Here is a 26,550-nt window from a genome sequence, read left to right as displayed (position 1 = left end):
TGGTTGGTTTATCTGCTGGAGGAAACCAATTGACTCAAGTAATGAAATGAAGCCATTTCTAAAGCTGTCATTTATAACGTCTACATGGATATTAAAGTCTCCAGTGATAATGACTTTGTCTGTTCTAAGGACCAAGTCAGATAAGAAATCAGAGAACTCAGATAGGAACTCTGAATGTGGCCCAGCAGGGGGCCGATATACAACTACAAACAAAAGTGGCTTTTCTGTCTTCCAGTTCAGATGGAAAGGGAGGAGCCAAGGCCGCGGAGCATGAAAGAGGACAGAAGACGGGGGAGAAGAGAGGAGGGTCGGTCTTCAAACACCCCCCGCCTCTCCATTTGCAGACATTTGAAGGGTGAAATTATTAACCCCCCTACAAACAGTTTAGAAGTGGCCCGGGGTGGCTTTACTGAGGAACACACACAGGAGCACTCATGTTTGTGTGCTGTAGGAGTTTGTGTAATGTTCCGGTCTGAGTATTGATGTTGTTGTTAGTGCTGTTGTCAGTTACAGCTGAAATCACCAAAACCCACCTCAGCATCTCTGAGCTGCACCACAGCACCCCACCCCCACCGCATGGTTTAACCTCAATAACCAAAGCCTGCTGCCACAATGTGATTAGTTTGTCAGTTAGTGGTATAAATTGGTTATTTAAAGATAGAGATGTTTCCAGATTGACGTTTGACCTTTAGCAGCTAAGGAGCTACCATGTTGAACAATATCTCTCTTTCTACATTGTGGTTTTCATCAGAAGTTTCACTCGACAGCAGCTTTAAACTTTCACTCAGGCAGGGAAATCTGACAGCATGTGGATGGAGTCACTTCAAAGGCTCCAGTTTGGTCTCTGCTGGGATTTAATCTTTCCTTTGAAGACAGCATCATTGTTTGAAGGCTCTGATACAAATATTCATGTATGGCGGGGGGTGTCCAGCTGCTGAACAAACCGAGGAGCCATTTTGTGTCAAGGGAGTCACGTTAGGGCTTCTCAGGATTAGCGGGCCAGCAGTGGGCAGCTCCCAAATCCCTCAGTGTGTCCTCATGTGTTTACCCACTGTGCAAAGAGTGATTTCCACACGATGCCAGGGACAAAAAGGTCCAGTCAGAACTCCGGGAGAGGGCCAGCTGATCCTGAATGAACAAACTCCAGGATCTTCAATCCAGAATCGTGAGACGTCCCTTCTCTCTGGGGATCAATTCAGTTGTTGGTAATCACTGCCACTGTTTGTTTGGTTGCGGCAGTGGCACACGTTTGCTAACAGTGTGTGTGCAGGATGACGACTTTAACGGTGATGAATAACGTTCTGCTGCCACAGAACGCACAAATGTTCTGTTGTCCCGTTACACTAAAGGAGGACCTGATGTGGAAGATATGGCTAAAATATCACTTTAATCCCTCAATAATAGAACATCCACGAAATCACAACCAGTGTTTTACAGTCAGGATCAGAACAAACCAGAGTCTTTGGGGCACCTTTATGGTAAAGGCAGAAGCACCTGGTTGGCCTTATAGGGACCAAACTTCCAAGGGAAGTGACACAAGCACTGACACCACTGGCACCATCAGTGATACCAGTACTGACACCAGTGCTGACACCACAGATGAACATAAATATAAAAGTGCTTAAAAAAGTTTTTGTATCTGTGTTTTTTGGCTCAGCAGATTGTTTTGAACAAAATTTTATTATAAAGACACAACATTTACACTGGAATTCTGTCATCTGTTCACATTTTTAGGTGTGGTCTCTTTGTCCAAAACCAAACAGGACAGTTCCCTGGTAACCAAGTGCTACCGCTCATTGTTAGGATGGAACCAGCTCAGCTTGCCCATTCAGGAGTAAACAATAATCCTGTTTGTCCTCTTCCACAAAAAAAGTTTGATTTTGAAGGTACTGACCACCCAATGATGATAAACTTGTGAAATCCAGAGTGGCCATTGTGACATCATCAAAGTCGGCCATCAGTCTTGTCCACGTTTTAACAGTATTTCAGAAAATCAATGTTCATTAAATATTTGAAAAATTGTTAAAATGACAGATATCAGTTTGAACGTTTGACCTGAGTCATCTGGACATCAGGGGAGGAAGAGTGGCTTATTGACCATGCTGAATCTAAAAGACTTGCGGGAAGTCTGTGAGGAGAGGACAGGAAGTCACAGCACCTGGAATCGCCAGGACCGCTGGTCTTTGTAGTCCAAACACTCTGACGCATTGAAGTTAAGCTTCCAGGCCACTGCCGGCTGATCTTTGTTGTCCAGACACTCTGTGGAGTTGAAGGCAAGGCCAGATGCTGAATACGCCTGGTGGGACTGGTGCGAGGACTGGTGATGGTGATGGTGGTGCCCTGATGGAGGGCTGATGTGATGGTGCAGGTGTCCCGACATGGAACCGCTGGTCATGGGGCTGAGCTGGTGGTGTGGATGGTGGTGATGATGCATGGGTGCCAGATACGAGCCACACTCCACACCACCAAAATATGAGCCTGATGCTGTAGCTGGGTAGCCCTGGCTGTATGCCGCCGGCGTCTGGCTGTAGGCCACTGGGTAGGAGGACGATGATGTTACTGCTCGCTGCATGCAGGAGGCACCAGTGGGAACAGCAGCATCTGGAAGAATCTGTGGTGCCAGAGCTGGGGAGATGGGCGCTGGACTCCAGATGGATGACGCCGGAATGGTGACAGAGGAAGAGGTGCTGAGGAGACTGGAGGAGGACGATGAGGATATGGAGGAAGAATTGGACATGACCGGCGGCGTGAACTGGCCACTGCTTTCCGAGCCAGTGCTGTCCCTCGCTGGTGATGACTTATTCTTCATGGATTTGAATCTGGTGTCGGTGCTACTGCTGCTCTGCTGCTGCCGACTTTTCGCTCGTCGGTTCTTAAACCAGACCTGACGGAGGAGGTGCAAGAGAATGTCAGGAAACGGAAAGTGAACCTGGACTGACCTTTGACCCATCCCACTCACAATTCCCAAAGGTCATCAGAATGAGTCAGAATGAGGCGATGGGAATAAGAAACAAGAAAAGGAAATTCAGCTAAATCAGAATGCAAAGCTCCATTTTTCGAATTCAAGCATCAAGGCCAAAATTGATTTATTACCATTTTACTGATTTTCAAAATATCGGAAAAACAACCAAAAGAGAGTTTGATGGTCAATTTGGATGTCAAACGATAAAAAAATCTCAAATCTCTTACACCATCAAAATCACTTAGCTCGCTGGCTAAGGAAGTCCTGGAACGGAAACAGGCTCCTGGAAAATCAAAACCTGGAGCTGAAACAATGTTTCTGGGCAAATGTTGGCTTCTCAGAATGAAGAGGAACAAACGTGTTCCTGACAGCTTGATAAGGAAACTAACTAACTAACTAACTGTCCGTCCGACCGACCGACCTGGACTCTGGACTCTGGCAGGTTGATTTTCAGGGCCACCTCCTCCCTCATGAAAATGTCGGGGTACCGCGTTTTAGCGAACAGCGCCTCCAGGATGTCCAGCTGCATCCGGGTGAACGTCGTCCTCTCCCGCCGCTGCTTCCGTGGATTTGCTATGGTCAGGAATATTTCATTTATTATGAAAATACAAGCAACAAAGTACTTGATTTGTTTTACTCCTATTTTCTGCTACATTTAGTACATTTCATTCTCATTTACTTGAGTTACTTTGTAGATTGGGATTTGTATCAATGTACATTACCTATAATGGTTTTAATTCAACAAACCTTATTTATCCCCACATGGGATTTAAAGACGGGCACATCGGAACAGACACTTTACAGATGCAAATATTATAGTATTTTATTAAAAGTCCGCCAGGAAAAAGAAAAAGATATACTGACATTTTCCGGGTTTCTTATTCTCTTTTGTCTTGTCTTTTTTGGGACTAATACTTTCAACTTTAATTTGAGCTATTAATTTTGAACTCAACATAAATAAATTCTCATCAGAATTTTGATAAATTTAGAATTTATGAGGAAAAAAACTTTTTAAAGATAGTTTTTGTATTCTCAAAATTTAAACGAATTCTATTACTTCTGAATAAGAGAACGAAAAAGTATTATTGAATATAAAATCCAGCGTGTGTTTAATTTTAGTGTACTTGTGATTTTTCTAAGATGAAAAATAAGATTTAATACTTTAACTATTTTATTTACACATCTAGATTAGATGTTAAAAGTTTTACTGTCGCGTCTTCTAACGGGAACACTTGCCGATCCTAAAAATGGAAGATTGCTGGTCCGCAACGATCACGACTGTTCCCTACCTGGGTAGCCCACAGAGGGGTGCAGCAGGTCCATGGCGGCTCCGCTCAGGCCCAGTCCGCTCATCCCGTAAGGGGCCTGTTTGAGGTAAGACATCATAGTCGCGCTTGGTGGAGGGGACCGAAAGGCGCAAGATGTCCCGCTGTACCGGTGCTCAGATTCGGTTCCTGTCAAAAGAAACATTATTATTATTGTTGTTGTTCTCAAGTAATTCTGACTTAAAATCTGACTTTAATATTTATATGCTTTTAAAACAACAAACGTATAGCCGAGTAACGATTTCTTTAACTGTTGCGTTTTAAATTTATTCAATTCAGGAAATTTTAAGAAAATCATTGAGGGGTTGTGACGTGTGTGTGTTTTTTGCAGCCAAGAAATAAAGTTTAAAAAACATGTAACCTTTTAGCGCGAACTATGTCAAAATAAATGTAGTAAAATCCAAATGAAACAGAAACGCGTGAGATATCTTTGCTGAAGCATCAATATAATAAGTAATGTACAGACACACATCTTAACCTTTAACATTTCATAAAGTTAAACGTTTTTTTCAAAATATTGTTAATATTGTTAAACGTAAAAAAATAAAATTCTGCATACGTATTTACTTGCAGAAATAGTTTTTTTTTAAAGTTTCTAAAACGATAACACATTAATAAATAATGATGGAGAAAATGTTTCCAAGTCTTTCCAGATAAAACGTCCTGCTGGATTAACGAACTACCTTTCAGAATTTCCATAATCCCTCTGGACTCCAATTTGCAGGTAAATGCGTGAATGTCACACAGCTTCACTTTATTTCCATTTAAATGCAGGAAATCAGTAGAATCCCGCGATGTACATGTGCCGACAACAGAGTACAAATTAGGTCCATTAAAAGTGAGATGAGATCTTATCCGACAATTAACAAACACTGAAGTTTTGGACTAATTGGTTGTTTGAGTTTTCCCAAATAATTGCCTTGATTCTGATTTTTTGTAGTATTAAAATAAAACAAATGACGGGGTTATACCGGATGTGTTGCAGTAGTAAAATATATTTTTTTTATTAAATATGTTAAATACTGAGCAGATATATTTAATTTGGAGGCTTAAAATCTAAAGTCTGAAATTAAATACCGTCTCACAGTCGTATGTTTCCTTTAAAAATCCTCTTGGAAGAAAAGTTTGATTCCAGAGTTTTTTGGATTAAAATCCGCAGCAGGAATCTGAGCAGAACTCGAACATTCTGAGTTCGGGAATGAAAAAATAATCAGTGTTTTGATCGGGGGTGCTCCTCGTGGTTTCTGATGACGGATTGACTCGCGTTCCTGAGGCTCGCGCTTCTTTCTGCGTCTGCAGCAGCTAATCGGGAGGGAAAAACACAGCCAATCAGAGCTTCCCGCATCATGTGACCCGATAGCTCACAGGTGTCCGAAACTTAAAACAGACTTGAAATATCGCGAGAATATATTTCAAACGATTGTTGACTAACAAAGTTAGAGGTGAAGTGGAGACTGAGCTGAAAGCTGTCGTTTCATTATCTACAGTTGCCAACAACCTTATCAGTTTCAGATTCAATAAGATAATTAAATAAAAAAGTTAAATGTATTTAGAATTAATTTTTTATGTTGCCAAAAACACCAAAACCAACAAGAGTGGAAAAAAGAAAACAAAAGTAAATATATTGATTGGCAGAAATTAAATCAATTATAAAAAGAGCTAAAAGCAAATGTAAATAAAACAAATCTTCATATATATTTGTGTGTGTGAGAAACATGTAACATTAGTAGCTTACACACAATGAATAAATAGCATTACATCAAACTCATGATATTTTTACCTGAAATGCAAAATGAATCTAAATTCTGTGATTTCATTTATTCTGAAAAAAATCAAACCGCTGTTGAGGTTTCTGATCAAATCTTGAACTCTGTTCTCCAAGTTATAAAATTCAGTGTTCAGGCAGCCTGGCAGACTGTGTCTATGTGATTGTGTGTGTTTACCCCATGTTGACTCAGGTGACCTGTTGCTAGTGCTAGCATTAGTGGCTAATGTAGACTGACCACCTTGCAGTAAAAACCCCAAGCATTCACACCTCACAGGTTTACTTGTTCACAATAGCCCCACCCCTTCCTCCAGTTTTCAAGAAATGAGAAGCAGCAGAGTGTCAGGTCCAGAAGACCTGAGAGCAGCATCCAGCCATCAATCAAAGGCCATGGGCACCACCCCTTGTTAAGGTTTACAGGAGCTGAAAGCAGGCAAAACGCAGTGATACAAAGTCCAACAACTAGTCTTTATTTAGCAAATTCAACTGGCACTTCTCCTGGACCACAGGGAAGCACTGGTCTAGTCTTCCGGGGCACACAGTGAGCTCCAGCACAGAGCCAACCCAGGGGTCAAGTCCTGCACATTCTCTAGTCCAGCAGGGCAGCGTGGAGACCTCAAACGAGCAGGCGAAAACACCAAAACTCTCCAACACTGGCAGACAGGCGCTCCCTCCTTAAATAGGTGGCCTGATGGAGATTGCCGACAGGTGCGCCTGCCTGCAGCGCCTGCCTGCAGCGCCAGCTGTTGCAAATATCAGCTCCTCCACACACCCTGCAGCAAAAAACAGACACACAACCCAGAACCCTGGACCCCAACACCCCTCTCATTAAAAAGACAACAGAAAAGAGACCAGGCAGCAGAGAACTGACCCTGTCCATTACCCATCAGCCCCTGTGAGAGGAGGGCCCCCCTCCACCCTGGATGTGGGGCATGGCCAGAGCTCATTCAGATATTTAATGACACATGGCAGCTGTTACCATATAAACACTGGTGAGACAAGAAAGACTGTACTGTACTGATGCCGCCATCCTAACTGGTTGTACTGGAACTGGAGAATAAACTGACTGGATAATTGGACTGGTTGGACAGAAGGGACAAATGAACATATTAGATAGAGGCACATCACCTTTGACCTCTTGACATTTTGTTCTGTGCAGGCTAGTTTTCCCCATCGTGAAGAATTAATCTTTATTGCTGAAGATGAATCCTTCACCTGAAAAAAAAGAATAAAACACTTTATACTGAAGAAAAACTCCAGATGCTGTGATTTCAGGTCATCACAGGAGCTTCTGAAGTTCTGCTGACTCTGCTCTCCTTGTGGAGCCACAGTTCCATCTCCTTTCTTCAGACTAAGGAGAAACCTTTATCACATTCGTTTATTCACTGAAACACAATCAAAAAGAACAAAACCTGCTTGTCCTAGATATGAGAGACCGCTCCAAAGGCTCCGCGCCATCAATAATCCACGATGAATAATCAGATTAACTGATAGCAGGTGTGCAGATGACTGGCGGCTGAGGAGAACAGCAGAGACCCTTGTCCAACCCCCAACCTAAACCTTTTAGACCCTAAACCAATTAGAATTGATTCATTATGGGTCAGGTACCTTATCATCTAAGAGAGAGAATTACAGTTTGCAAGTCAGAGGTTGCAGGTTGCCACTGAATGGCAAAATCAATCCAAGTCGACTTTTCTGCATCTAAACGAAGAACAATGCCACAGACCATGGCCCTAATTCAGACAATTACACATTTACGCTGATTGTGAACAAATGCAGGAGCCTCCAGGTGAAGACAGATGCTCCAGACTTTCCAAACACAACTTGAGGGAGAGCAAACAAGGAATATGTACCGTATTTTCACGACTATAAGGCGCACCTAAAACACTGAGATTTTCTCAAAAATCGACGGTGCGCCTTATAATATGGAGTGCCTTGTGTGTGGACTGAGTTCCAAAATCTGTATTTCAATCTGTAAACGCTCCGCCAATCGATTAGCGGCACACCTCCGCTTAAGGATCCCCTAAACTGGCGCCGGTCAAGCGAGACACGTATGAATGAGGCTTACTTTAAACTGCAGGCCATCGAATATGCGGCTGAAAAATGGCAATCGAGCAATCTTCGTGTTTTCGCTTTATGAGGAGGCGGCATCTCTCCATACGCGCAAGGACAACTGTTGCGCAGCGGCTGCCCGCGGATTACCAGGAGAGGGTGGCCATCTTCCGCACCTACTGCCGCGACAAGATAACCACGCCCAGCCACATCACCAACATGGATGAGATCCCTCTGACTTTTAACATCCCTTTGACCCACAAAGTGGAGAAAAAGGGACCAGCACGGTGGCGATATGCACAACGGGGCACAAGAAGTCGTCGTTCACCGTGGTTCTCGGCTGCCACGGAAACGGACAGAGCGCTGGATGACGGAAGGTGAACACTCCTTCACAAAGACTGAGGCAGCGGCGGGCAAGTTATGCTACCATATGCGGGTGGATTGTAGACGCATGGGCTATGATACCGTCTTCATGTATTGTAAGAGCTTTCACAAAATCAACGCTGAACCGGAACCGGTTGGTGAGTCCGATTCAGATGATTAAGAAGAGGAATTCAGGATGTTGGACATTGAAATAGTGCAGCTGTTTAATTCAGATACAGAAGATGAAAACTTTGGTTTTGTGGTGGAAGAATGAATATTTTGTTCAATAAATGTGTCGAAACTCAGTTTTACTTCCGTTGTCATTTTTTACTGTATGTTTCAGCATGCGCCTAATAATACGGTGCGCCTTGTGTATGTTTTAAATACAGAAATAGCACCCATAACTGAGACTGCACCTTTTAATACAGTGCGCCTTATGGTCATGAAAATACGGTAGCCTGACAGAGGCTGCATATTGCTAACTGAGCTAGCATTAAGTGTAACAACTGCCTCTTATAACTGTTCATATCTGCACCTCTGGAAACTTTGGAGCATCCTGACCCTTGATTCCCTTCATCACACTGGTCTCATAATATCTGCTGGTCTGTGACTTTAATACTGACAGAGGAGCAAATGAATCAACTGAAAGTTGGATGTGCACTGAACACTGTCACGGACCAGGTGAGAACCCAAATGCGACACACGAGTTTCGCTTTATTGTCAGAAACAGACAACAGACAGGATTCACCAGGGAGCGAGCAGAATAGAATAGTTGGGGACAGGCAAGGTCGAGATCGGGCAGAAGGCAGACAGAGATTCTCCTCTCTGGAGAGAGGATCAATGCATACCTTTAGCCTACTGGATGCACCTTTCACGTGATCTTCATCTGTCAGATGTTAGTCAAATTCTGCTCTTTATTCCCACCAGGGCTCAGGAGATCTGGCTGGATCCCGACACAGGCGGGCTTAAAGCTCTGCTGGTGTTGGTTGAGCACATTTTTCCTTTTTGCTTTAGATAACAAATCTTCTGGTTGACCCTGAGGGTTCAGGGAGCATTACAAATTAGTCCCAGTTTTAATGAGTCTGTCCAAAGCTGGGATCTTCACTCCAAGAGAAAGAAAGATTTATTTTTTATTTTTACACAAACACTTTATTTACAAATTACACACCCTGTTGACAACACAGTAGTGACAATAAAGTAAAATAAATAGAATTCAACAAACAACAGTAACTCCACAAGGAGTTTGTTCAATGTGCAAGTAATATTCAACATTCAAAAAAAAGTACAGTGAGTCTCTCGTGCTCATCGCACACTTGAAATATTGTCTTTCGCTCGGAACAGAAACGGGCACTGGTCTGACACAGAGATCCATCCCAGAGAGGAGAAACGGTGGTGGTCTGTCACGCAGGCTCCAGCGGGGGAAGGGGGCATCCCTTCCCAGCCGGACAGCCTACAAGCTGGTGCTCTTGTTTGACAGTTCTGAGCTGTTTCCTGGTGTTTCTTCAGCCGAAAGAGCTCAGGGTCAGTCAGGTCCGACGCCGCTCTGTGTTTTATCCAATGGTTTGCTGATTGGATGAACAGGAGCTTGTCGGGGAAATATATCCCCAAATCAGGGGCCCTCATGCCTTTAGTCTGTGTACGAAACGTCTCGATCGTACTTGGGGGGGTATAAATCATCCCTCTCGCTGTCCGCCACTGTGTGTGACAGTTCACTGGTGTCAGACATGTACTCCTGGTCACTATTATCTGTGGCAGTGGCTGCATCCTCCAGCCACCCAGCTCCTTTGTCTCCATTGTCCTTCCTGATATTTTTTTGCTATCTTCGGCGCTTTGCGGGAGCAGGCCACCATTCAGACAGCCCCCCAGTGACCTCACTTGTACCCGCACCTCCCTCACCCAGCTCGCCTGTGCTCACACCCACTTCACCTGTGCTCATTCCTCCCTCACCCAGCTCGCCAGCCATTTTCCCTGGCACCCCACGCTCACCTGTCCCCTGCCCCACTTCACCTACCGCTACACCGTTCACCTGTTTGACCCAAGTCTCCCGTCTCTCCTGCCTCACCCAGTTCACTTATTTCACTCATTCCATCACCAGTCTCACCCAGCCTGCACAACACTTCAATTTACACCCCAGTTAAATCCCTTACCTCCCCCGCCTCACCACTCTCGCCAGTCACTTCCACCACCATCTCCACATTCTCCCTCTCTCCACTCACCTCAGTCACACGCACACATTCATTCCTTTTCCCCTCCGCCTTCGACTCCATTGCTACTCCGTCCGGGACAGCGGGGGCCCCCGCACCACCGATGCCTCGCCGGCGGAACGGCCGGGACCGCGCGGCTCGGACAAGCCCTGGCCATATGTCCCTCTTCGCCACAGTTAAAACATTTAAGGGCAGAGGAGGTTGCAAACAAAATATAATCAAAGTCGTCGACGCGGACAACAAAACGATAATTAAACTCCTCCACCCTGTTGTTTAAGATAATATGTACTTGTCTACGGTGAGACACTACGTGTCACAACGATGGCGACCTACAGCCCGACAGTAATTTTCTGATGGGGGACAACAGTTTCCCATGTCGAGACAGTTCTCTTGGCAGGAACTCATCGCTGACGAACGGCGGCAGGTTGGACAAGGTAATCCGTGCTGCCGGCTACGTCAGCGGAGTCACCTGGACGAACAAGTCCCCCACGGTGTTCATGCGGGCGGCGGATTTAACCGAGCTGTGGCCGATTTCCCGACCCACAGCCAGAGCCACCTCCTCCACACTGAGCAAGGAGACCGCTCCCACTTTCACTCCGTGCTTTCTGCTCAACCCGGTTAAGTCGGCGTTCGCTGCCATGACGGCCGCCCCACAAACTCTCTCTCTCTCTCTCTCTCACACACACACACACACACACACACACACACACACACACACACACACACACACACACGTTAAACAAATAAATACGAAACACACAATAAATAATATTCACTAACATTCACACTCACACACACAACAGAATAGGAAACGCGTTTTCGCACAAAACCCCGCTAGCACTCCTTCCACCACCAGCAGAAAGAAAGAAAGGAGGGAGGGAAGATAGGATCACAGAGAAAAAGAAATATATTAAATCCTGTGATCACAGGCAGCTTTTCTTGTTTGTTATCCTCCATTTTACCGTTAATCCAATACTCGCTAATCCAATTTGTCTTCAGACCCTAACATCTCCTCATCTCTATGGTCATCACCTAAAACACACACACACACACACACACACACACACACACACACACACACACAGAGGCTGGTGTGAAATGTAACATTTGTGGAAATGTAAGATTTCAGGGTTTAAAATGTCTTACTTTAAAGCTAGAAAGCACCACTGTAGCTTGTGAGTGTGCATGAAGAGCCGTCTTCAGGTCTCTGAAGGGGAGTGTTGGGACACAAAGGATTGATTTAATTACTTAGAGAGGGCCAGAGCAGCTCAGCCACCTCGTTAGGCCCCAATGAAAAGACTGCCGGTGCTCTTCTGGTTGGTCTGTGGGGGGGCTAAAGACGCAGATGGTGGGGTAGCCTCGCTTCCTAAGTCACCAAAACTAATCTGCAGCATAAAAGCTCTGAAAAGACGGTGAAAAAACAGACAGAAGGCTCAGAACACCCCCCCCCCCCCCCTCGGAATCATCACCATCATCATCATCATCATCATCATCATCATCATCATCCTGCAGCAGAATTCTGACACATTAAAAACATAATTGTTATGAACACTGACCTTGTCATCAGGATGTGATGCCTCCAGATTTCTGACAGTATGCATGATTCCATCATATTTGTGAACATTTGAGATCAGAGGAAGGATTTCCTGTTTGAGAGCATAAAGAAATAAATCTGAAGTTTTAAAGATGTGATGTTAATTCACCTATATGATCAGGTTTTGGTAAATTCTTTAAATTAGTTATATTTTTAAACATCTGTATAAGAAGTAAGGGTTTTTTGCTCCATATTTCTTTCCTGTGGGGGAGCTGAATAGGGTTGAAAAGTGGAGACCCTTCCCCTTTGGTTTCAGAAGAAAATGTTCAGATTTCTCATTTGTCTTGATGCTGCGAGCGCCACATGTTCCTCCAGGACTTCGGATACATGGGAAGTGACAGAGGGTTGAGATCATTGGCATTGGCTCACAAGATCATTAGCATTGGCTCACAAATGGGCCTAAGCCCCCGAAGGCTCCAAGATGGCCGCCTGCCTCACTGTGCCCCCTGTTTCTTTGCACTCATTCAGGACTTTTTGTTGGTTCGGGTTCTTGGGAACAAGACCGAGAGGCTCCTGGGAGAAGAGTTGAGTTTAGAATTTATGACATTACTCTGAGAATTTAGACAGGAACTGCTCTGAGCAGGAAGTTTATCTTCAGGTGAGGCAGAAGAGCGACAAAGCCTCAGACAATGTGGTCCTGAAAAGCCACCAAGGCCCAGTTCAGATCAACCAGGAAGACCCAGAGTTCTGATTCTTTCCGACGTGAAGAGAAGGAAGGAAGGAAGGAAGGAAGGAAGGAAGGAAGGAAGGAAGGAAGGAAGGAAGGAAGGAAGGAAGGAAGGGAAACCTTGTATCTGCAGTCCTGGGAGAGTGTGTGGGTTCCCACCAAAGTCTCCTGCTTCTGATATTTTAAGGCAGTTCTAGACCAGATGTTGCAGAACTAACCGACAATCGTCCTGAAAGCAGAAAAGAAGCCGTGCGTGGGAGGAGGAGGGGGCTGGAATAAATTAATTGCTAATTTCTCTGTCTTTGATGGAATTAGGCTCACTTCTTTCCTTGTGCAAATGTCCAAGCGTTAAACATTTTTTCTTCTGACTGACCCCCCTGGCGGCACTCTCAGCTCTCTGGCAGTGAAGGGCCACCCAGAGGAGCGCAAGCGAAGCAAAACCAGCAGTAATCCTCTGTTTGTCTGGGCTCCGAGGCTCAACCCCAATCTCTCCCCCCATTATCCTCAGGATTTAAGGCAAACTCTCCTTTATTGGCCTCTGGCCTCCGTTCTGTGGATGGGCTCCTGCGCTCAGAACCCCCCATCCTGAGCCCGTCCCTATGTGGGGACATTTGCATGCAGCAACAATGCATGTTGCCGGGGTGGGGGCCGGTGTGTCCATGGCTGCAGAAGAATGTGGCATTGAGGGGAGATAGCAGCACCTGTGTGGCTGGGACCCCAGCATCCGCAGCACCAGATGAACTGGCTCCAGAGTTCTCCTGCTGCTGATCTCAGGATGATGTATTCTTCAGATTGTTGGGTAAAATATGAATTTTAATATCAATAAGGGATTATGGAAATAGATGGTCTCACCCACTGTCGTGGAAAATTTTGTCCAAAAAGCACTCTAGATACATTTTTAAATGAAAAGCCACAAAACACTGATCGAGAAGGAAGTTTATAATGCACAATATGGAGACAACAAAACTCCAGTACAGGTGTACATCAGAAAGTGCCTCCCCAAAGGAAAAATTCAGACAGCATAAAAAAGGTGACATTCCCAGACTGATTGGGGAACTATTTCTGAACTATTTATGCCTGTCTGCCAAACATGCAGTGTACATTTACAGATGTCTTCACAGGCTCCAAGCTCCTGCTGACCATTGCATGCTTCCAAGTAACTGAGCCTTTTTGACATCAACAATCTCTCTAAATAGCCAGGCATTTGTTTTTGTCTATATGATAGACTCAACATGCTAATGGAAGTTGGAGAATTTCCATATCACCACTGACAACAGGCCCCGCCCCGCCAATCAACAGAACCTGCCATCACAGAGACCCTCGATGGATAGTGTCCACTTTGTTCTTATTATTGATCTTTCATGTCAACAGTGATGACTCAGGAGGTTCTGGACTTCAGACCTGCTAGAATATCTGAAGAGTTTCTAAAGGAGCTTCTTCATCACTGAAGATTCTGAGTGTTCTTTTGGGTTCCTGTAGTCCATCCAGTCTGTGCACACACTGGTCTTACTGGTCTCTTGTAAGTTTTCTGTCCCTCATCAACTTTTGTTATGGTGTTACTAGTGCTGCTGAGGTTCTGATCTCAATACCTTACAGCAGCATCCATGTTTTGAATCTTCATGTTTTGAATCTTAATCTTGTTTTTCTTCATCACTGATTTTATTCACAGAGAATCTGAAAATGATGTTCAAAGTTAGATCAGACAATAAACATACAGATAAATTCTACAGGCAATTAGAACATTATTACTCTATGTAAATTCAAGACCGATTTTAAAATCAATCCTAGTTTGTTCTTTTTTCCCCACATGCTTTTGTTCTGCTGAGACTGTCGTTAAAATGACAGAGGGGAAAAAAGAAAAATGGAACTTAATGCCGACTATCTTCCTCTAAATGTATGTTCTCTGACTAAGGTGAGAATAAACCTGAACACCTTCAACACAGAGACAGTAATTAACACTGTATAATACAGTAATAAACAGGAAATAGGCCCTCATTTATCAGCTGTGATCACATCGATACATGATTATTACATTTTGTAAAGTTTTTAAAACATCAGTTTTTCTCAGCAGACAGAAAAGCTGTGATTCTCCCCTTCTCGGTCTCTCTGTCTCTGTCTCTCACACACGCACACACGCACACACACACACACTCACACACACACACGATGCTAATATTTGTTGCAGTCAACCCCTCCCAATTGGCTCCGCCTCCCCATTAGCAGCAGCTGTGTTTTGCCCCCCAGGGGCTTCTGTTAGAACAAATTTGAGTAGTGTCATTTCGCACACATTTGAACATGGCCAACAGGGTTACACTCATATTAGCGTAATGAATCATAGCTAAACCAACACAGGCAATTCCAGCAGGGAGGAATCCCAGAGAACAACTGTTGGGAAAAGCAGGGAGTCATCTGCAAACTGACTCCAACCTGCACCTCAGTACATTCACACAATCATCAGGTAGCATTGTCATGGAGACAGAATAAAACAGCTGTTATTCTTAAGGTTGTGTTGGGCTGAAGAATGAGAAGTTAGAAAAGGAAGGCAGGAAATGCTATTCTGAAGGATGGCGGCGTTAGCACGTGAATGCATCATGAACTCACAATGAGCATCTGAAAACACACAGATCAAAACAGGTGATGGATTGCCATAACAGGTGATGATTATGGGGTTCAGTGGTGATGGAAGAGCATCTGAAGAACATCAGGACGCTTTCCTGTTTCGTCAATAATCTGGAATTAAACCTCAGGAAATCCATAAAACAGCAAACTGAAGTGTTCCCAAAGACACAAAAATGAAGTTTATAGTGTCGACACCACCTGCTGCCCCCCCCCCCCCGTGATCCCCCATCCAATCACCAAACAAACGCTTTTCGTATTTTAATCTGCAGATTGTCAGATAATAGCCGAGAAGCCCGCTGCCTAATCTCCACTGCCTTTATCCCCCTGTGGAAGAATGTTTGAAAAGGCACAAAGTCAAAAAGAGAAGAAGGAGAAAGGACTCACTGATGTCAGAAACATCTGGGCGTGGGGGAAGGGGGCATGCCCAAAACCTTCCAAACATTTCAAATTTATTTTTAGAAAATTGTTCCTCTTAACTTTGAATCAGAGTGAATGTTTTAACAGCAACAGTTGTGTCAAGATGGAGTAGAATTATTTATAATGGCCACGATTCACAAAGTTCTTCTTCTTTTAGATCATTCACACCTTCTTTACATTCGTTAGTGTGACACTTCTTCAGAATTCAAGATTTGTGGACTTCCTGCTGCTCTCTAATCTGTTGCTTCATAAATGACCTCCTGCATTTCCAATTGCTGTTTCCTTCACTCAGACCATAAAACCAAGTGATCTCAGCTCTGGTACCACTAAAGCCCATGAGATGATGAAGCTGGTTCTGTTGAAGAAGCAGGTGAGTCAGCTTCCACATGAGCCCTATTATGTGTAAAACACTTTATTCTTGCTGCTGTGAAAGATTATACCAGTTATCCTGTCAGTGTTGAGTAAAAAGGCCATTCTTGCATCTTTAAGCTCTTGTCTGGAGGTCAATAAGACTGTGACTGTTCTGAGGAGGAGAGGAGAGGAGAGGAGAGGAGAGGAGAGGAGAGGAGAGGAGAAGACAACTAATCAGCTACATTTCATCATTTCCATCCTAATGTTGGGTTTATTGCTACTGTGGGGAGACAATGCTAATGCTAATGAAGAACTCCCACTAACTGTGGGAGTCTTAATGGGAGCCCATTCACAACTTTGGTCAGACACACCCGACCCAGCATACCCCACCAGGGAGAATGAGTCCCAAACTGGAGTGAATGTTAACAAAGGTTATAAAAACAGACGACTGCTCACTCTGCACAAAACAAGTAATCCAAACTCAGCCGCCATTGTCTAGCTGTGTGTGTGTACGGTCACATGAGCACACGCGTGTTGATGTAAACTCTGTCAAACATTACACACATACAGACACACAAATACAAACAACACATACACAGAAACACTCTCTCTCTTTCTCTCTCGCTCTCTCACACACACAGTCTCTCTCACACACACCCTGGCTTATCACTGCTCTCCAGACAGCTGCCTGGATCGGACGACCCTCCGTGTGATTGATGCATCCGATTAGGAATTAAGACAGAAACCAGCCTAATTTTAATGCACGTGTGTGTGCGTGTGAAGGATGATATGGTGGTTGTGGGGGGAGGGGGGATCCATACCAACAGAGAATACTCTGCATTCCCCCAGTCATTTCTGGTCTGATCCACCTGTTGATGTTGATGAGCAAGAAAATATTAAGAAACAAACAGGAAGTGAACCCCGACAGTTTCCTGTTGCTCTGACAGAGCCGATCCATGGACACGGTGTTAAACCTTCCAACCTCCACTGGTTGAAATAAAAACGTAATGATGATTGTTTTGTGTGTGGATCCTGTCAGAACCCAGCTGAGAGCCGGCGTGAAGCGTCTGTATTTTACCTCCAGCGTGCAGCCGTCAAATACCACCGTCACAGAAGGTCAGCTGATATCCGGCAGTTACTCCCACCGTGTCAGGACAAACAGGACGCTTGGCTCCACCCGGGGCTTCGATTGTCAGTGCCCTCCCCTGCCTGACCCATCTGCGGCGCTGAGAAGAGCCGCTTTGGTCAGCCTTCTCAGCAGACTGATGACTCCACCCACCTACCTCTGAGGGTCCTCGCCATCGTGTTTGCCCATGAAGGGCAGATTCCACCTACTCTGCTGGGGGTGAAACCAGCAGGAACACTGTGTTTATGTCCACCTTTTCCTCCAAGCAGTAGTTTGACCTGCAGCAGCTGTCTGTCCATCCTCAAGAACAATGTGGAGAAGGTCAGATCTTCTCTGGTGGAATAGGACAGCACACCAGGAGGGGGTCCAATTAGCAGGTTAGCACATCACATTAGCGGCATTTGTCCCTCACTGCACGACAAGGACCTACAAAGGTTTTTTCTCGAGCACCTCCCTAGCAACATCCTTATGGACGTAAACATCGATCAGTCTCACACAATCTATGACTCATCAATGGTTCCATCAAAGCACCAGAGACCAGCTGCTGTTCAAGCAGCTTCAGCATTTTAATGATAGGAAAACAAGCTCAGGAAGCTTGTAGGTTTGATTCTGTGTGACATCTGGGGGGACGCAAAGGGGCGGCCCAGGGATTGTCTGAGGATGGAGCGTGTTCATGTCCAGATGATGGAAGCAGATGAACAAATTCTGGGTTTGGGGCCCCCACATCATCTTGGATCTCCACATTCTGTACCTTTGTCCACGCCGGAGCACTGATGACCTCATCATCGTAGAGTTTATGGATCACCAGCCTCCATTTCTCTTATTGAATTATGAGTAATTCATTTCTGGATGGAGCAGCTTTCAAATCCATTCAGACAATCGGGAGCTGCTGCAATGTCACCTCCGCCAACACGGGGCTCACAGCCATTTAACAGTGAAACAGATAACCTGACAGGATCAAAGCAATCAAAGGCTAAATTCAGCCTTCCTGAGTCCAGTTCATTGATCCCCATGCTTCACATTCTTCTTGTCATGTGACTCAAACACGTCAGACATTCACACCTGAACCCATTTGACCCGCCAGGGTCATATGCCACGTGGTCATAGGCCAAATGGGTGTAAATGGGTGTGTACATGTGTGTCTGTGCGTGCGTGCCTGCGTGAATAGGTGTGTGTGTGTGCCTGAGCACAGCCTTCTTCTCCCACAGATGCTCAAAAACACATTCAAAATGCAATTTGTCTTTGAACAGGAAATTAAAAACTGTCACTCAAGTGTTTCTATTATTTCCAACCATTGCAGCATATAAACAACAGTGTGAGCAACAGTGTCCTGTCAGTGTGATGCTGTAGGTGTGGGAGGAGTCAATGCATGGGAAGTGCTAGTATGAGTGCAGCCCAGGTCTGTGTTTGTTAGCATGTTCGTTTGAAGTCAAACACGTGAGGTCACCTGTGTCTGAGGTCAGATACCTGAAATCACCTGTGTCAGAGGCAAGAATTCCTCCTGTTTCAGGATTAAAAAGCTAAACAAGTTTAAGTGGCTAAAGGTGAAAACTGTCCAGTGTCCACAGTTCATGTTCAAGGTAACCTTAAAGTAAAGGAAGTGATAACAAGAATGAGAACACTGGGAATGGGTCACAACATCTGCAGTCCAGACAAAGAACACACTTGACGGGTGAAACACAGGGAAGAGTACCAGTAAATGAGGAAGCCTTTCGGCCGACCACAGGGTCCTAGCCTGTATCTCAGGTTTGAGGTGAGGAAGACCATCGAGTCCACCAAAGTCAGCATGTGTTTGGAGGTCAGTCAGGTGAAACAACATTCCCGATGATAAAGTGAATGGTCAGAGGTGACAGGGCTGGTGGGAATATTGCATTCAGGGAACCCTAAACTGCAGTCACTTGACATTTTGAATGTGTGTGTGTCAGCGTCTCATCCAGAGATGATGGAAACCAGCTAGTTAACAGATGTCATGATAAAACACACACACACATCAAAAACCAGGCCGACATGTCCCTCGTCACACCAAGAGGATTTGAACTTGCGGTCAAAGAATATTTCCCACAATGCAAATGGCCACAAAAGAATCAGGGCTTAACAGATTTAACTCCCTGGAATAAAGGATGTATCTCTTTACTCAGGATACAACAGGCCACCAGTCTGCAGGATTAAAGCAATGAGTTGATTGAAAGAGGACAAAGAGACACTTTTCCATTGAAGATGTGTGACCCTGCTGTTCCTTCAGAGCCACCTGGTCACAGAACTTCAGGTGAGTTCAGCAAACCGAGGTTATGACAGGTGGACTCGTCCAGGTGCAGGATCATCTCAAACGCCATCGATCCAGTTTCAACCGTCTTGACTGAATAGAACATCTGAAATGAGAGCGCGGGGCACACTGCTCCCTTCAGGACAACCTTACTCACTGCACCTTAAATACCTTTATCACCTTGGAGACACATCAGCATGTTCTCCTGGATAGGTTGGTGTAGATGAGGGGTTGCAGGGGGCTCCTCACTGAAACCGCTGCGACCTAGAGAAAGTGAAGCCAACCTCACGAGAGTTCATAAGAGTTTGGTGTCTCATGGAGTGAAACAACAGCGATTCAAAGGTTTATTATACAAAAAGCAGGTTTCACCTGTAGAACAAGAACTAAAAATGATTTACAAAAACCAAAGAGCCAGGGAGTATCGGAGCCACCTTTGACTCATCAGTCCATCCAGGGTGCTGCTTCACTTCTTGGCGTAGGTGATCTTCATGGCACAGGTGGCCGTGATTCTGAAGCCCTGCAGCGCGTCTTTTGCTACACCCGCCTGCACGTCGCTCTCAAACTCCACAAATGAGATGTCGTGTTTCCCCGGAACCAGACGCACCTCTTTGAAGCCAGGGAACCTGCAGAGGTTAGAGGTGGCAGGGTCAAAACACACACACATACACACACACACATACACAAACACAAAACCTCACTGGTTGAACAACATGGACAGCATCATCTCATTGGTCTCCTCTGGCAGGTTGGTCAGGAATAGGATGTAGTTGGGCGGGTTGTCTGGAACCTGGTGAAGAACCGAGATCAAAACAAAATTTTAATGAGCTGAAGTGACATTATTCACTGAGGTTTGTTATTTTGGGTCAAATGTGTGAGCGCCTCACCTGTGCTGCAGGTGGGTGCACCGGTGCTGCTGGTACCTGCAAACAACAGATCCAAGTCAGAGTAGTTCAAGATTCAAGAGTACTTTATTGATCCCTTTAGGGGGTGTCCACCAGGGAAATTAGCATCTCCAAAGATCTACAAGCATCTACAAAATTTCCCACCACCATTACACCCCATTAAACCTATTAAAGATAATAAAAATATAATAAAATGAGAAATAAAATAGAATAAATTAAAAATAGAATATGAATATAAATATAAAACTATAAAAATGTTCCAGTTCTCCTGTTGGCCCTCCTCCCCCCCTGTGAGGAGTTGAACAGCCTGATGGCTCGGGGGATGAATGAGTTCCCCAGTCTGTTGGTCCTGAACCTGGGGAGGCGCAGCCTCTGGCTGATCAGGCTTCTCTGGCTGTGGATGACAGTGTGCAGAGGGTGGCGGTCATTGTCCATGATGCTCCACAGCTTGTCAATAGTTCTCCTCTCTGCCACTGTCGCCAGAGGTTTCAGCTTCATCCCCACCACCGAGCTGGCCCGCCTGATCAGCTTCTCCAGCCTGGAGAGGTCCGCTTTTGTCACACTCCCCCCCCAGCACACCACAGCGTAGGACAGGACGCTGGCGACCACAGACTGATAGAACATTCAGAGGAGTTTCCTGCAGATGTTGAAGGATCTGAGTCTCCTCAGGAAGTACATTCTGCTCTGGGTCTTCTTGTACAGCTGCCTCGTGTTGCTTGTCCAGTCCAGCCTGTTGTCCAGCCACAGCCCAAGATATTTGTAGGTCTGCACGCCCTCCACCTCCTCCGTTCCTATCTGAACTGGTCTAGGTCTCGGTAGGTCCCTCCCAAAGTCAATGACCAGTTCTTTGGTTTTGGAGGTGTTGAGCTGCAGACCGTTGTTGTGGCACCAGGCAACAAAGTCCCTCACCAGGCACCGGTACTCCTCCTCTTGGTCGTCTCTGATACATCCAACGATGGCTGTGTCATCAGCGAACTTCTGAATGTGACACATTTCAGAGTTGTAACAGAAGTCCGAGGTGTACAGAGTGAAGAGGATGGGGGACAGCACAGTCCCCTGTGGAGCACCGATGCTGCTGACCACAGTGTCAGACGTGATGTCCTTCATCCTGACGAACTGTGGCCTGTCGGTGAGGTAGCTGGAGATCCAAGCAACCAGGCAGGGGTCCACTCGCATCTGTAGAAGCTTGTCCTGTAGGACAAGGGGCTGGATCGCGTTGAAGGCACTCGAGAAATCCAAAAAGAGGATTCTCGCTGTGCCACTCCCCTTGTCCAGATGCGAGTGGACTTGGTGCAGCAGGTAGATGATGGCGTCCTCTACACCGACCTTGTCCCGGTAGGCGAACTGTAAGGAGTCCTCAGCGTGCTGCACCTGGGGCCTGAGGAGGTTGAGGAAGAGCCGCTCCAGAGTCTTCATCAGATGTGAGGTGAGTGCCACCAGCCAGAAGTCGTTCAGCTCACTCGGTCTGTTCTTCTTGGGAACTGGAATGATGCAGGACGTCTTCCATAAGGTGGGCACTTTCCCCAGCTCCAGGCTGAGGTTGAAGACCCGTTGTAGCGGCTCCCCGAGTTCAGCAGCGCAGGTCTTGAGGAGCCGGGGACAGACTCTATCCGGTCCAGCTGCTTTTCGGGGCCGGAGCTTCCTCAGGTCTCCCCTCACCTGGTCAGCCGTGAAGCAGGGAGGATGTGGGGATGGTGAGAGCAGGGGGATGCAGGGAGGATGTGGAGATGGTGAGAGCAGGGGGATGGGGGTGGTAGAAGGTGGAAGGGTGGGAGGAGGGAGGTCAGCAGAGGGAGGGGAGGTGAAGGAGGGAGGAGGGGAGGCGGGGTTGGGGGAAGTTGTGGTGGGTGGCTGGTTGGAGGGAGGGGGGGTAGAGGGGAGCTGGGCTGCTGAGGTGGGGGGCAGAGGATTGGAGTGGAGTGGGCTGACTGAACCTGTTGAAGAATTGGTTCAGGTCGTTTGCCCTCTCCACTCCTCCCCCTTCTGTGCTGGTCTTGGCTTTGTGACCAGTGATGGTCCTGACACCTTCCCAGACGTCCCGCATGTTGTTATCAGCCAGCTTCTTCTCCACCTTCTTCCTGTAGGTGTTCTTCGCCTCCTTCAAGCAGCGTTTCACCTCCCTCTGTGCTTCTTTCATCTCCTCCCTGTCTTTATTTCTGAAGGCCTTTTTCTTCTTATTGAGGACATCCTTGACTTCCTGTGTTACCCATGGCTTATTGTTAGGATAACACTGTACAGTCTTGGTGGGGACAACCACATCTTCACAGAAGTTGAGGTAGTCTGTGAGACGGTCGGTCATCCCATCTATGTCCTCTTCATGTTCCCCCAGCAGTACATCCCAGTCCGTGATGTTGAAGCAGTCACTTCAGAGCCTCCTCTGATGCAGGAGTCCATCTCCTGATGGAGCGTGTGGAGGCTGCCTGCCTTTGGACCAGTGGGGTGTACTGGGGCTGCACGTACACCAGGTTGTGGTCCGACTTGCCCAGTGGGGGGAGAGCGATGACTCTGTATGCCTCCTTGACGTTGGTGTACAGTAGGTCGATCGTCCTGTTGTTTCTTGTGGGGCAGTCAATAACCTGGTGGAGAGCAGCCAGTGTGGAGTCCAGGGTCACATGATTGAAGTCTCCAGAGATGATCAGGAGGGCCTCAGGGTGCTTGGTCTGCAGCCATGCAGCGACACTGTGGATCTTCTCACACGCAGTTGCTCCGTTGGCCGTGGGGGCGATGTACACACACGTGACTGAACTCCCTGGGCAGGTAATATGGCCGCATACTAACGGCTAACAGTTCCAGATTTGGGCAACACAAAACCGCCTTCACAGAGACATGGCCAGGGTTACACCAATGGTTGTTGGTGTAGATGATTAGTCCCCCTCCTTTGCTCTTCCTGCATGCCTTTGTGTCCCTGTCCGCTCTCACCGCGGTGAATCCTCGCAGGTCCACGTTAGCGTCGGGTATGGTAGCGGTTAGCCACGTCTCTGTGAGAATAAACAAGCTGCACTCACGGTAAATCCGCTGGTTTCCCAGGGCTGCCAGCTCGTCTATCTTATTCGTTAAAGAGTTGACGTTGCTCATAATCACGGAGGGGAGCGATGGTTTGTGCCTCCGCCGGTTTTCTGTTCGCCGCGCCTGTACTTTAGCCCCGGCTTTGCAGCCTCTGTAGCGCCGCTGCAGCTCAGCTGGGACCAGGTGTCTCAGTCCGTGTTTATTTTTTGCGAGTTCCAGTAACTCCTCTCTGGAGTAAGTGAGAGGTCTGGTTCTTCTCTGTGCGGTCGATGTATCCATGGGATGAATAAAAAGTAACTTCGTGACGAAGTGAAATACTAAAAAACAAGCTAAAATGAGTAAAAAACACACACAGTGCTGTAGAGCGCGAGGAGTGGCTGCCGTCTGCTACAGCGCCAGTAGTAGATCATCGTGTTAGCCTGGTGTGGTCCAGCTCATGTCTCCACCTCTGGTGGTTCTTCATCCTCTACTGAGTCAGAGGTCACCATACCCACCGTTCAACTGTGATGCCTTCACTCACACTTTTTTTAACGCACATTTGCACCTCACTCACCACCGCTGCTGCTTTCTTTGTTTGGTTTGCTGGAAGCTCCTGAGGTTTCTTCTTCTCCTTCTTCTTCTTCTCTTTGTCGCCATAGGTGCCTTTCATCTTTGCGATGACCTCGGAGTCGGTCTTGGCGTACTGTATCCTCTGGAAAACACAAGCACACAGCTGAGAGCAAGTCCGTCCAAGTACAACCAATACAGCTGCGAAACCGCACAAATTAAACCAAAAAACTTTCTGAATTCATTTTTGGTTCAACTTTCCTAAAAATCATGAACCATGAGGTCTGATATCAGATTTCACACATTTCAAAACTAAAATAGTTCTTTAAATTTTCTCCCAAAATTTTACAAATTACAATTTTTCCCTCAGGTATAAAAAATACCATTGGAAATAATATTCAGCGTAAAAAAATCCAGAGGTTTTACTGGTGATACAGGTAGAAGGTGCTTGGTTCTCAGTTGAAAGATGAAAGTACCATTGGCTTGTTGTAGAAAGGGAAACCCTGCAGCTGCCTGAGGGCGTTGGTGGCGGCAGTCAGTTCTTTGAAAATGACAAAAGCCTGTCCCCTCATCTTCATGGTCTTCATGGCCACAATGTCAACAATTTGACCAAACTGGGATAGGAGAGCGTAGAGAGATCGCTTCAGCTCTGCAGAGTAAGACAAAGTGGTTCACCTTCACACACAACCACCAAGGTGCTCCGATGAGCGTTTATCTGCCGTGACACGCACCTTCCTTCTTGACTTTATCATTGATGTTGTTGATGTAGATCGTGTGATTTGGTCTAATATCCATGATGACTTATGACAGAAAAGCGACACAGACAAGAAGACCATGCTGCCGTTTAGGAACTTCAAGTATAAACAAGGTTACACAACACAGTAGGTTGCTTTATGATCAAAGGCATGTATGATTAAAGTCTCTTGTTTAAAGGTCGCTCAGGAACATTATTAAAATTGATTCGTCTGTTCCTTCGCGCATTATCATTTTTTGGACATTTAAAAATACTTTCATAACTTTTTTGCTCAAAAACTTAAACGTCGGCTCTCGACCTACTTTGTGGAAGTAAATTCAACACCATATTGAACAGGTAAAAAAAATTAGATCAATATTTAATAAATAAAAAGCAAAACAAATATTCGTGTGTTTCTTTACCGATCCGAGTGTTCACAATCGCATGTGTGTTAGCTTGAAGCTAATCTTACATTCATTCATTCATAAGTTTGCCTGTAAAGAGCAGTAATTAGCTCTATGCTAAGCAAGTCTTTGGGAAACAATAAAATGGAAAGGTTGTCATCTAGTCGTTGGTTCTGTAATATTACAGAATATTAATAAACACAACAAATCGAATAAATATCAAACTCACCCGCCTGTCCACTTCGCTCATGTAAAACAGGAAACACAAATGCTCCCGCCGGAAGCGACGCCCTTTATTATGGCGGCTGTTAAACTATTGCCACCAACAGGCCGGGAGGACACCTGAATCTTTCGGACTGGGGTCGTCACGTCTGTTATAAATGAATTTTAAAGTATGCTATGGTGTACGTCACAATTCTGAAGTCATTTAAAGGAATTTTCCAAGAAAAGGAAAGCTTTATTATAGTGTTTATTTTCTTACCTTGTAAATATATGTCGTGATGAGTTTCTGATATTTTTCTCACATTATAAACACAGATTTTGCCACTGATTTTTACCATTCTGTTGTGCACTACATCAGCGATATTCTGGTTGACCTGATGGCTCCTTTAAAGCCCAACTGGAACCGACTTTTCTTTAACTTCTCCTTCACATATTTGATTTTAAATTATTTTCTTAGTTTATGAGGACAAAGGTAGGCTACATCAGATTAATGAAATAATCAAGCAAGACTGAAAAAATTAATTGGAGATCCTTGGGGCAAAGGAGGAACTGCCCGGATACAAAACAATCTAAAAGCTGCGTTGCTGTGAAATGGTTGTTTTTACAATCACGATCCTCCACTAGCAACACTCCTTAATATGTTGCTAATATGAAATACCATCCTTTGTAACCTTCATGCACATCAGTGAATCACCTCTGGACTCCCAGGACACACAGAGCCCCCTTTAACATTCCAGTAAATGCTCAGCCTGATGCAAAATAACATGTTTTTAACAATGCATGAAGATGATTGTTGTGCCTGAATAGGCGGATTTTCCAGACGACCCTCATGTGAGGAATGCAGTAGATAAGGGGTAGATGGACTCCAAGACTGTTCCAGAAAAAGGGAGCAGATCCAGTTGGCAATCTGTAGGTCAGAAAAAGGTACAAACTTGATGTGAGCAGCTCCAGGTTAGCAGTGGAGCTCCATCAGTAGAGGGGCAATGTGCATTGCTTCTGCTGCTTGAAGGCCAATGAATGACCATCAAA

General features: G+C 45.7%; 2 protein-coding genes and 1 long non-coding RNA gene across 7 annotated transcripts; all 3 read right to left on the bottom strand.

Annotated features, from left to right (window-relative positions):
• Nucleotides 1–1,110: 1,110 nt before the first annotated feature.
• On the bottom strand, nucleotides 1,111–7,773 carry LOC101073985 (homeobox protein OTX1 B-like). Of its 4 annotated transcripts, none has more exons than XM_029851101.1 (5): nucleotides 7,661–7,773; nucleotides 7,181–7,267; nucleotides 4,252–4,416; nucleotides 3,384–3,535; nucleotides 1,111–2,884 (listed from the first exon to the last, which is right to left on the bottom strand). In XM_029851101.1, the coding sequence occupies exons 2-5, from the start codon at nucleotides 7,224–7,226 to the stop codon at nucleotides 2,150–2,152; spliced, it is 1,098 nt and encodes a 365-aa protein (XP_029706961.1). In that variant the 5' UTR covers nucleotides 7,227–7,267; nucleotides 7,661–7,773; the 3' UTR covers nucleotides 1,111–2,149. The 4 variants fall into 4 exon arrangements, with proteins under 4 accessions (XP_029706961.1, XP_029706960.1, XP_029706963.1 ...); XM_029851100.1 differs by lacking the exon at nucleotides 7,661–7,773 and adding an exon at nucleotides 7,465–7,592 and having other exon boundaries at nucleotides 1,205–2,884; XM_029851103.1 differs by lacking the exons at nucleotides 7,181–7,267; nucleotides 7,661–7,773 and adding an exon at nucleotides 5,373–5,598 and having other exon boundaries at nucleotides 1,214–2,884.
• A 1,688-nt stretch (nucleotides 7,774–9,461) lies between these two features.
• On the bottom strand, nucleotides 9,462–17,756 carry LOC115253373 (uncharacterized). 2 transcript variants are annotated; one of them, XR_003891711.1, is made up of 6 exons: nucleotides 17,398–17,756; nucleotides 16,409–16,491; nucleotides 14,522–14,606; nucleotides 12,228–12,317; nucleotides 11,818–11,878; nucleotides 9,462–11,703 (listed from the first exon to the last, which is right to left on the bottom strand). It is a non-coding gene; the product is annotated as an uncharacterized lncRNA (long non-coding RNA). The 2 variants fall into 2 exon arrangements; XR_003891712.1 differs by lacking the exon at nucleotides 16,409–16,491 and having other exon boundaries at nucleotides 9,463–11,703.
• Nucleotides 17,757–20,027: 2,271 nt separating this feature from the next.
• Nucleotides 20,028–25,667, bottom strand: snrpb2 (small nuclear ribonucleoprotein polypeptide B2). Its single transcript, XM_011612665.2, has 7 exons — nucleotides 25,529–25,667; nucleotides 24,894–24,962; nucleotides 24,639–24,811; nucleotides 24,170–24,307; nucleotides 20,593–20,628; nucleotides 20,407–20,495; nucleotides 20,028–20,331 (listed from the first exon to the last, which is right to left on the bottom strand). Exons 2-7 carry the CDS (start codon nucleotides 24,955–24,957, stop codon nucleotides 20,172–20,174), a joined length of 660 nt encoding a protein of 219 aa, XP_011610967.1. The 5' UTR covers nucleotides 24,958–24,962; nucleotides 25,529–25,667; the 3' UTR covers nucleotides 20,028–20,171.
• Between the last annotated feature and the right edge of the window lie 883 nt (nucleotides 25,668–26,550).

The sequence above is a fragment of the Takifugu rubripes genome, chromosome 17 (assembly GCF_901000725.2).
Source record: "Takifugu rubripes chromosome 17, fTakRub1.2, whole genome shotgun sequence".
NCBI lineage: Eukaryota > Metazoa > Chordata > Actinopteri > Tetraodontiformes > Tetraodontidae > Takifugu > Takifugu rubripes.
Note: the sequence above shows the minus strand (reverse complement) of the source record. Positions and strands in the feature narration are given on the sequence as shown.